The 10,777-nt window shown below is 38.4% G+C and overlaps 2 protein-coding genes across 3 annotated transcripts in view; both read left to right on the plus strand.

Annotated features, from left to right (window-relative positions):
* Window positions 1–2,408, plus strand: part of LOC311077987 (uncharacterized protein) — a gene marked incomplete at its 5' end in the record, with an annotated part of 11,418 nt that extends 9,010 nt beyond the window's left edge. The window contains 6 exons of the mRNA XM_084106633.1: window positions 119–178; window positions 298–386; window positions 883–941; window positions 1,019–1,170; window positions 1,639–1,776; window positions 1,926–2,408. Of these exons, the coding sequence (XP_083962759.1) occupies window positions 119–178; window positions 298–386; window positions 883–941; window positions 1,019–1,170; window positions 1,639–1,776; window positions 1,926–2,296 (869 nt within the window). The 3' untranslated portion in view covers window positions 2,297–2,408. The remainder of the gene's footprint in view (window positions 1–118; window positions 179–297; window positions 387–882; window positions 942–1,018; window positions 1,171–1,638; window positions 1,777–1,925) is intronic.
* A 1,182-nt stretch (window positions 2,409–3,590) lies between these two features.
* On the plus strand, window positions 3,591–8,763 carry elmod2 (ELMO/CED-12 domain containing 2). 2 transcript variants are annotated; one of them, XM_084103906.1, is made up of 9 exons: window positions 3,591–3,625; window positions 4,246–4,393; window positions 5,214–5,242; window positions 5,384–5,481; window positions 6,178–6,307; window positions 6,395–6,528; window positions 6,625–6,693; window positions 6,796–6,929; window positions 7,895–8,763. In XM_084103906.1, exons 2-9 carry the CDS (start codon window positions 4,249–4,251, stop codon window positions 8,050–8,052), a joined length of 897 nt encoding a protein of 298 aa, XP_083960032.1. In that variant the 5' UTR covers window positions 3,591–3,625; window positions 4,246–4,248; the 3' UTR covers window positions 8,053–8,763. The 2 variants fall into 2 exon arrangements, with proteins under 2 accessions (XP_083960032.1, XP_083960033.1); XM_084103907.1 differs by having other exon boundaries at window positions 3,609–3,751.
* The last annotated feature ends 2,014 nt before the right edge of the window (window positions 8,764–10,777 follow it).

A 10,777-nucleotide genomic window follows, 5' to 3' on the forward strand; every position in this document is an offset into this window, starting at 1 on the left:
TATTGATTTTGTTTAAAAAAAAGTTAGTTATAATAATTATTAGTTTTAAATATGACCCAGACATTTTATCTTTACCTTGTGTTTTCTTGCATTAACCATTGTTTCCCTCCATCCACAGAGAAAGCTCACTACCAGCAGACCTCAGGAAATGTCACACACTACAGTCATTTACCTGGCGGTGAGAAAGTACCACATTAACCTCAACATTAGGTTACATAAAGCTGCCACTTACAGTTTATCATTAAAATCAAAATAACAAAGTTATATATATTGCTGTAACATCATCTGTCCAATCAGAGCTGTTGTTGGAGGCGGGTGTCGAGGTCCGTCTGGAGCCTGAACATCATGAAGAATCCTCTTCCCTCAGATCTGCTCTCGAGAACATGGTGATGCTCAGGGTTATGATTCCTTATGTGATCCTGGACCACAAAACCAGTCACAAGGGTCACTTTTTTGAAATTGAGATTTATAATTGAGCTGAATAAATAAGCTCTCTATTGATGTATGGTTTGTTAGGATAGGACAATGTTTGGCCAAGATGCAGCTATTTGAAAATCTGGAATCTGAGGGTGGAAAAAATCGATTGATAAAAAAGATTTTTGCTGCATCCACTCACAAATATATATATTTTTTATATATTTACAGTAGAAAATTAACAAAATATCTTCATGGAACATAATCTTTACTTAATATCCTAATGATTTTTGGCATAAAAGAAAATTCAATAATTTTGACCCATACAATGTATTGTTAAATATACCTGTGTGACATGTGACTGGTTTTATGATCCAGGGTCACGTAAATTCCCTAAATATTGCGATTCCCTTATACATTTAGAATATTGTCAATCGGGCAACTTTTGGGCTCAAAATTGGTTTACAGATACGAGAAGCGTGTGGACGTCTCACCCTGAAGAGCCTGGACTTCAAACGACTGAAAAAGTGAGCACCTCCTGAAGCATGTTCACTGGGGGGCTCTTCTAGATCAGCTGACAGACTGTCCACGGGTTTGTTTGTAGGTTGAGTTCTGGCGTTTTCTTCATCGTGTGGCTGAGGTTTCAGAAGGCCACTGTAGGGGATCTTCAGTCTCGTCTGCAGGAGCTACAGGACAGAACCATCAAATCTCAAACCAGCAGAACTCAGGGCGTCATTGCATCGGTCTCTACTGAAGGTGATCGCACACTCGTCACATGACCTTTCAGGTTCCTCTGTGCTTTCAGAAACCTTGCTGTGACCTCATACTAGCCAAAGAAACAACTCACTCACTCGCACGCACACTCACCCGCACTCACACACACTCACTCGCACATTCACTCACACGCACGCTTAGCCGCACACTCACTCGAGCACACTCACTTGCATGCACGCACGCTCGCTCACTCACACGCTCGGACTCGCACGCACACTCACTCACACACTCACTCACACTCTCGTACACTCACTCACATGCACTCACTCGCACACTCACTCACACGCTCGCACACTCACTCGCACACTCACTCATACGCACGCACGCACACTCGCACGCTCACATTCACTCACCCACACACTCGCTCTCACACACTCTCATAAGACTGCATTTAAGAACTAGTCTAGAGGTAATCAGTCTGTCAATTTCTGTGTGTGTGTGTTTGAACAGACATCAATGAGTGTGAGACACAAATGGTGGTGTGTGACGCTCACGCCGAGTGTGTGAATCAGTTCGGCTCGTACTCCTGTCGCTGTCTCCATGGTTACCGCGAGGGAGCGAGCGTTTGCGCGGCGTCTGACGAACCTGGTAAGAGACTGATATTCAGAAGTTTATGTTGACAGGTCCACACTGTTTATGGGTGATTAGTCCGCTCTCATATTAAATTAAATATTTTCCCAAAAACTGTTCTCTGATTGCCTTGCATAACTTAATTTTCCTCTCCACTCACTTTCTAGACTGTAACGAGACATCATCTCCCACAATCCTCCGGGGTGTTTACGCCATCTGTGGCCTGCTCGTGTTGCTCATCTTGCTGATACTGTTGGTGATCCTTTATCTATACCGTCGACACTTTAGGGGGGTGTTTCTGCTTCGCTGTCAGAAAACTAGCATTAGCAGTGTCGTGAATGCTGTCGCTAATGGCGACGACAACAATAACACAGGAAATGATGACGGCAGATCATCCAGATTCCCGCCTCCACCTCCACCCATGAGGATCCCCAAAGATGGCCCCCGCTCTCTGGACCTGCCATTATTACGCTTCAGCTCGCTAGTGCCTCCTGATGGATTTGGAAGTAAAATACATGCAGAGAAACACCAGTTTTGATTGTTACGGTGTTACTCTTGTCTGGCACTAAATGCACTGCACTTCAAAGGGTGTGTGACTGGTCTGATTTGTACTAGTGAGCTATTTACTTTGTTTCCATGTAAGCTTTTTTCCTGAGTTAGTTTATAATTCATGAATTATTTTGGTAAAAAAATGGTTTGTGTTTGATCCGTTCTTGTATTTTTTTTTTGTTCACAGAAGACTTCTCACTCTAAAAAAATAGAACTGAATAGAACTAAAAAGTGCTTTCTGTACTTTGTTGTTTTCAGTGTTTGGGTTACGTAATCAATTACTTTTCTTTCTTTTTTTTGTAGCAATGCAAAATTATGTAAAATTAAGTGGAAACATTTTACTAGTTATGCTCAGTTTATACATTTTTCATTAGCTTAAATTGCTTTTTGTAAGTGCAGTCTCAATTAAAATACCTTTGGATATTCAAAGGATGTGGGAGTATGTTTTCAACAGCATCTGCTGTAAAAAGCTCAGAGATTATGGCAAGCCATATTATTTTAATGTTCCCAACGTTGCTCATTCTAATTGCATTTTTGGTAATAAGAATAAAATTAAGAGAGCTCTACAATTCAATTCTTACTAGTAACAATTACAATTACAGAAATCTCAAATTCAATTACCAGTAACATTTCAGAGATCTCTACAAATACATTTTTGCTAGTCATGTCTCCATTGACTTCCATTCATTTTTACAGAGCTCTACAATTCAGTTCTTGCTAGTTACCATTACAATTAGAGGGCTCACTAATTCCATTTTTACTAGTCAAAGAAAACACATTAAAGATATGTATAATTGCAGAGCTCTGCAATTGCATTCTTACTAGTAACAACTGAATTTGAGAGCTATCTAATTTAATTCGTTCTAGTAAAAATGCAATTACGACGAGTAGCGCTGGGAACTTTTTACAATTTTCCTCTGCTCACGTTGTCTGGAGTTTTTTGTCTACTGAAATTTCATGGAAAGATTGTTTTTGCATTGTTTTGTCAGCGTAACAATCCAAAAACACATTAAATAACAGTACAGCCCACTGAAGAGATTCATGTCAATCCCTCTCAGCCTCGCTTTCATTCCCGTTGAAAACCAAAGATGGCGCTGCTGTGAATAAGGTCTATAGATCAGTGATTCTTACTCTAACACTTTTCAAACAGATAATTGTAGTCTTTATATAAATAACATACTCTAAATGACCCATGTATATGATATTAAATTAAATGTATTGAGAATAAAAACAGACTTGTCGCAGGCTCACTTGCGCCCTCTGGGTTATTCTGCGCATGCGCAAGAATCCGAATCATTTCCGGGCGAAGTGATAGCTAGTAAGTGTGATCCATACAGTTACTGCACTTTATAACATCTTTAGAACATAGTATTAAATGCTAGAAAAAGCAGCGACTCAACGTGAAGCAGTATAAACGGAGGCATTGTCGTGAATTGCGTCATTAGTTGAGTTCACGCGGCTTATTTGTGTTTTTGATGGCCAATTTATGTCTCGTGCATGAACAACCTGTTGTGTTGTCCGGCTGATATTCTTAAAGCATCATTTTTAGATTATGTATAAGCTATATTAGTCATGTAGTTGAAAAGTTTGTGTGCTTTGTGTGAGTTCTGAGGGCTGATTTGATGGTGGACAGTGGACAGTCATGCACAGATCTTATTGGGAAATAGATTACTAATAATGCTTGTTCCTAGCAGAAACCTTGTTGTTTTGACTGAGTACAAGGATCAGCAGCTCATTTGCATTGCATGAAGTGTACATTATTCATGTGTAGACATAGAGACAAGAGCTGTGTGCACGAGCTGTATGCAGTTCATTCTATGAACATGCATGAAAAGTGTCCATATTGTGTACGTTGCATTCCTGTCGCGTGTCCAGTAATGCGTGTGGGAGAAAGTGCAGTAGTTGGACTGAAACTAACTGATGATGTTTGTGTTTCAGAGGATGTTGGGGTATATCTGGCAGTGTTTCTATTCCTCCTGTCTGCGCTTCTGGCTGAAATGGTTCCTCCGGATTCTCACTGGAAGATGCGAGTTACAGCGCATTTGTGCCCGATGCAAAGCTGGAGCTCTGAGGACATCACAGATAGGTGACAAGGACTTATTTATTTATGCCTTAAAATTAATGTATGGGAGAATAGTTAAAGGGATTGTTCACTCGAAACGGAAAATTCTGTCATTAATTACTCATCCTCATGTCGCTCCAAACCTGTAAGACTGTGACACTTTCATTCATGTTCCAAACACAAATGAAGATCTTATTGATGAAATCTGACAGCTTTCTGTCCCTCCAAACTACCACTTTAACGCCTCAGAAAGTTCATAAGGAGATCGTAATGTAATCAACAAATGTAATCCATATGAATTTAGCAGTTTATATGAAAGATTTATATGATGAACAGATTTAATTTAGGCTTTTATTCACATATTAACATTCATCAGCGAGCACGTCATGGTCGCTTGGCGTGCGAGAACCAATGAGGTACCAATATGTGAATAAAAGCCTCAATTAAATCTGTTCATCGGATAAATCTATCACTCTTAAGAAAATTTGGACTAAACTGCTAAATTCATATGAATTAGTTTTACGATTGCTTTATGAACTTTTTGAAGCGTCAAAGTGGTAGTTGCGTAGCCTGTCAATGGAGGGACAGAAATCTCTCAGATTTAATTAAAAAGATCTAAATTTGTTTTCTGAAGATGAACGAAAGTCTTACGGGTCTGGAACGACATGAGGGTGAGTAATTAATGACAGAGTTTTCATTTCACGATCCCTTTCAAGGTGTTGTTTAACCAAAAATGTAAGTTCTGTTCATGCAGTGACCTGTTTGTAGTGATTATAATTGGATGAAATCTAAGACAGTATTTTAATTGCCATGCATCACTTGTCGTTTTTGCCTTTCTTTGTAGAGTATTCTCTGAAGTCCTCCAAAAGCAAGGTATGTGTAAAGACAAGATGGTCGCTTCAGCACTTTATTATCGGAGTATTAGCTAAACATTTATGTGGACCACAATCTTTAGCCAAGATTGATCTGATTAACTCACTTTATTGTGCACTCTAAACGTTTGTGTTTGATCAGGTATTGCGAGCAGCTTTGTCTTTGAAGGAGAATGATTTGGAGGACCATCTGGCTCAAATAATCCGGGAAAAGAGAATCAAGGAGCAGAAAGATCCTACGTGAGGCTCTATTAGGATTGTGTTCACTTCATTCAGTTGGGAAAATAAACTTAAAAGTGAAGACATTCACATTTTTTATTTTGTTCACAATATGCGATTATCTGTTGTTGTTGTTTTACATTATTAATCCCTCACACCACATTTATATATCTGCTCTGAAATGGCATAAACTGTAATTTTTCTGATTAGAGGAACCATCATTTTGACCAAATAGCCTCTGTTGCCAAGTTTGTTGCTAAATGTTTATGTAAGATTTTGTTTTTAACAGTATACTTAAGAAACATTTTTTTTATTAACTTTTTTTTACAAAATACACATTACAAAAAAATCATCCTTTAATTTGAAATAACAATATTTCAAGGGAGAAAAAAAAAACTGCTCAAACTACAAGATCAACAACATAATATTTTGCAATGTATTCATGTAAAAATCTAGTTAAAAATAATCAGTTTTCCCTAATTAAAACAAAATAAATATAAAAATAAATTAAAATATCAAAGAATTTTTAATAATAATAATAAAAAAAAAAATTTATACATTTTTCACCTGTATTTAGCGTCGTCCACTTGTGATCCGGTCGACCGAAATGTATCTTGATACCATGTGTAAACAGAATCTAGTCAAGATATGTGTATGTTATGGATGTTATCAAGGTCTAACATCAGTTTTACATGCAAAAAAAAAAATCTCTTACAGGTTTAAGGGGAATCTTCGTCAATGCTTGTTGCAAATCAACGGATATAACAATCTGTTTGAGGCGGTTGAGGACCTAAGAAAAGAGGTGTTCGACTCTGAAAACGAGGAACATGAGAACATGCTTCTGAAGGTGATGGATTTACAGTCTGACATCATACCTGACTATGATTTGAGCTTCAGTTCTGACTGCTCTGTGTGTTTGCTTGCTGTCCTCCAGTTGTGGGACCTGTTGATGCCGTCAGAGAAGTTGGAATCGAGGATCACGAAGCAGTGGGGAAACATCGGTTTTCAGGGCGACGACCCGAAGACTGACTTCAGAGGGATGGGGATGCTGGGACTCACAAACCTTCTGTATGTGGAACCTTTCTGATCATGATGAGTTACAGGAAGTGGATGTTTTCATCCCGTTGCTTCCTTGATCATTCATGTTTTTCTTTGTTTCCTCAGTTTTTTCAGTGAGAAATACACCAACGCAGCCCGGCAGGTCCTGTCACACGCTAATCACCCCACACTAGGGTAAGTTCTCTACGCCATACGCCACACTCAGTGTTACTCAGCATCATCACTCACAAAGTCAGTGAAATTGATAGTTATTGTAATTTCTTTGTGTCATTGCAGGTACTCGTATGCCATAGTGGGCATCAATCTGACTGAGATGGCGTACAGCTTGATGAAGAGTGACGCTCTGAAGCTTCATTTCTATAACACAGTCTCTGGAAAACCACAAATGCAGGACTTCCATCAGTTCTACTGTGAGTAAACACTCACTCACTCACACACACTCTCACACAGACACGCTCACACTCTCACTCATACACACACACTCTCACACAGACACACTCTCACACTCAGACGCTCACACTCTCACTCACACACACACTCACTCTCACACTCAGACACACACACTCTCACTCACACAGACACACTCACTCACTCTCACTCACGCACAGACACTCACTCAGACACACACACTCACTCTCACTCACACACAAACACACTCACTCTCACACACACACACACACACACACTTACTTTCACTCAGACACACACACTCTCACTCACACTCTCTCTCTCTCTCACACACATGCGTTATAGATAGATTTATATGTGAATATATATCAAGATAAAATCACTTCCATAGAAATGTTTAAAAATAGTGTATTAAAGTTAAAAAAAAGTTTAAACATGATAGAAGAGTGAATCTGACAAAATTTGTCAAAATCATGGTCATATTATTTCATTCCAAAATAAAAATTAGAAATTATATTTTGCTTTTTTTTTTTGCATTACATTTTCTCGTTCTCGTTACTTTAAAAAAAAAATTGAAAAAAAATTACTGAAAAAAAAAACATTTTTAAATTCAGCAGAAATTCAAAGGAACACTATGTTGACTAAAAATACAAATACTGCACAATTTATACTTTAAAATTACTTATCACTTTTTTTTAGTTAGTAATAAAAAAATTTTTTTTTTGCATAAGTGAGTAAGTCATACTACATTTGTGCTTATTTGAAAAAGTTTTATAAAGTATTACATTTTTGCCTTATATTACAGTAAATGTTGTATTCAAGGGTCCTAAAATAGGCTTACGTTTATTTTATGTAAAACTAAAATAATAAAAAAAGTATTTATGTTTTTTTTCTTTGTTGGACCTGTTTTTCGCTTCAGAAAATCCTCTCCGTTATGGTCACGTGTTTCCTCTGTCTCTGTTGGTAGGTTACCTGGCGTACGAGTTCGATAAGTTCTGGTTGGAAGAGGAGCCGGAGAGCATCATGGAGTTCAATCGCTACAGAGAGAAGTTTCACGACAAGGTCAAAGGGCAACTTCAGGTGCCGGAGGTCACGCTCACCATGACCGTGGACCCAGAAAAGTGACTTCAGCATTCCAGCATCATTTCAAAGACAATGGGAAACCGCTACAGTTGATTTTGTTTTCTTTTTCCATTGATAGTTTTTAGTTGGGAAATGTACAACGTGCATGAAACGTTATTTGAATATAAATAATTAAACAGCAACTGTATAAAGTGTACATCAAGGGTACATAGCTGGTTGTTTAGCTACATTTACCCGGTCAGGGAAGACTTACACTGTTAAGTATTACTAATAATACTTTAGAAGTGATATTTTAAAGTTCCCCATCACACTTGAACGTTTTGGTCGTGCACACATGACTCCTGCTTCTTAATGTTTACCCATCTCAGGAAGTTGACGTTTCTGTTCATAAGATGTTAGGAAGTTGTTTTCGTTCTGTATGCAGATGATTCAACCTCTTTGCATGTTAAAATGCGTTTAAGTTGTATTAAACCCTCACCCGTCGTTATCCTCTGCACAATTCTTCGATGTGGCCTATACACAAGTATTTAATGTTTTAATCTGTTCTGTGAATATTATTATTATTCAGACCTCTCAACTCAATTCCAAAGTACAGCATTTTTATGCACAAATGTCAATGTAACACTGTGTTGTTTTATTTATAAACGGTGTTTGGTTTTGAAGATGTAACTTTTTATTCCTGATGACCCAATTAATTTTATAGTGTTGGATTCATACCTAATGTTGAAGAATAAAATTAGTGATTGAACATTATTACGCAATGTTTGCTTATTTTCATTAGAGCTTTGGCAATAAGAATTAGTTAAAATACTAGTTTTGAAAATTTCTTTTTTTAAACTAGGTAATTAAATTAATAAAGTTAATTTTTTTGCACATCTACCATCCTATAACTGGTCACAATTTCATGTAATCATTTGTATTCACCTTTTTGCCTTTACTAGATGATCATACCTTATCCTGTGATATGTGATTTTTTTAAACATCTCTTGCAGTCACTCAACAAATATGGTCATAAAATCAACATGGCTAACAAGCAAAATGCGATTACATTGTTGTGTCACAAAAATGAGTTTAACCAATGTGAACATCTTCATGATATCATAAATATTAAAAGGGGTTACAGTGAGGAAAATAAGTATTTGAACACCCTGCTATTTTGCAAGTTCTCCCACTTAGAAATCATGGAGGGGTCTGAAATTGTCATCGTAGGTGCATGTCCACTGTGAGAGACATAATCTAAAAAAAAAAATACAGAAATCACAATGTATGATTTTTTAACTATTTATTTGTATGATACAGCTGCAAATAAGTATTTGAACACCTGAGAAAATGTTAATATTTGGTACAGTAGCCTTTGTTTGCAATTACAGAGGTCAAATGTTTCCTGTAGTTTTTCACCAGGTTTGCACACACTGCAGGAGGGATTTTGGCCCACTCCTCCACACAGATCTTCTCTAGATCAGTCAGGTTTCTGGGCTGTCGCTGAGAAACACAGAGTTTGAGCTCCCTCCAAAGATTCTCTATTGGGTTTAGGTCTGGAGACTGGCTAGGCCACGCCAGAACCTTGATATGCTTCTTACAGAGCCACTCCTTGGTTATCCTGGCTGTGTGCTTCGGGTCATTTTCATGTTGGAAGACCCAGCCTCGACCCATCTTCAATGCTCTAACTGAGGGAAGGAGGTTGTTCCCCAAAATCTCTCAATACATGGCCCCGGTCATCCTCTCCTTAATACAGTGCAGTCGCCCTGTCCCATGAGCAGAAAAACACCCCCAAAGCATGATGCTACCACCCCCATGCTTCACAGTAGGGATGGTGTTCTTGGGATGGTACTCATCATTCTTCTTCCTCCAAACACGTTCAGTGGAATTATGACCAAAAAGTTCTATTTTGGTCTCATCTGACCACATGACTTTCTCCCATGACTCCTCTGGATCATCCAAATGGTCATTGGCAAACTTAAGACGGGCCTTGACATGTGCTGGTTTAAGCAGGGGAACCTTCCGTGCCATGCATGATTTCAAACCATGACGTCTTAGTGTATTACCAACAGTAACCTTGGAAACGGTGGTCCCAGCTCTTTTCAGGTCATTGACCAGCTCCTCCCGTGTAGTTCTGGGCTGATTTCTCACCTTTCTTAGGATCATTGAGACCCCACGAGGTGAGATCTTGCATGGAGCCCCAGTCCGAGGGAGATTGACAGTCATGTTTAGCTTCTTCCATTTTCTAATGATTGCTCCAACAGTGGACCTTTTTTCACCAAGCTGCTTGGCAATTTCCCCGTAGCCCTTTCCAGCCTTGTGGAGGTGTACAATTTTGTCTCTAGTGTCTTTGGACAGCTCTTTGGTCTTGGCCATGTTAGTAGTTGGATTCTTACTGATTGTATGGGGTGGACAGGTGTCTTTATGCAGCTAACGACCTCAAATAGGTGCATCTAATTTAGGATAATAAATGGAGTGGAGGTGGACATTTTAAAGGCAGACTAACAGGTCTTTGAGGGTCAAAATTCTAGCTGATAGACAGGTGTTCAAATACTTATTTGCAGCTGTATCATACAAATAAATAGTTAAAAAATCATACATTGTGATTTCTGTATTTTTTTTTTTAGATTATGTCTCTCACAGTGGACATGCACCTACGATGACAATTTCAGACCCCTCCATGATTTCCAAGTGGGAGAACTTGCAAAATAGCAGGGTGTTCAAATACTTATTTTCCTCACTGTATATATAGATTTCAGAAACTCTTGTTATTAGCGACACCGGCGGC

Source organism: Abramis brama (assembly GCF_963993115.1).
Source record: "Abramis brama genome assembly, chromosome: 2".
Taxonomy (NCBI): domain Eukaryota; kingdom Metazoa; phylum Chordata; class Actinopteri; order Cypriniformes; family Leuciscidae; genus Abramis; species Abramis brama.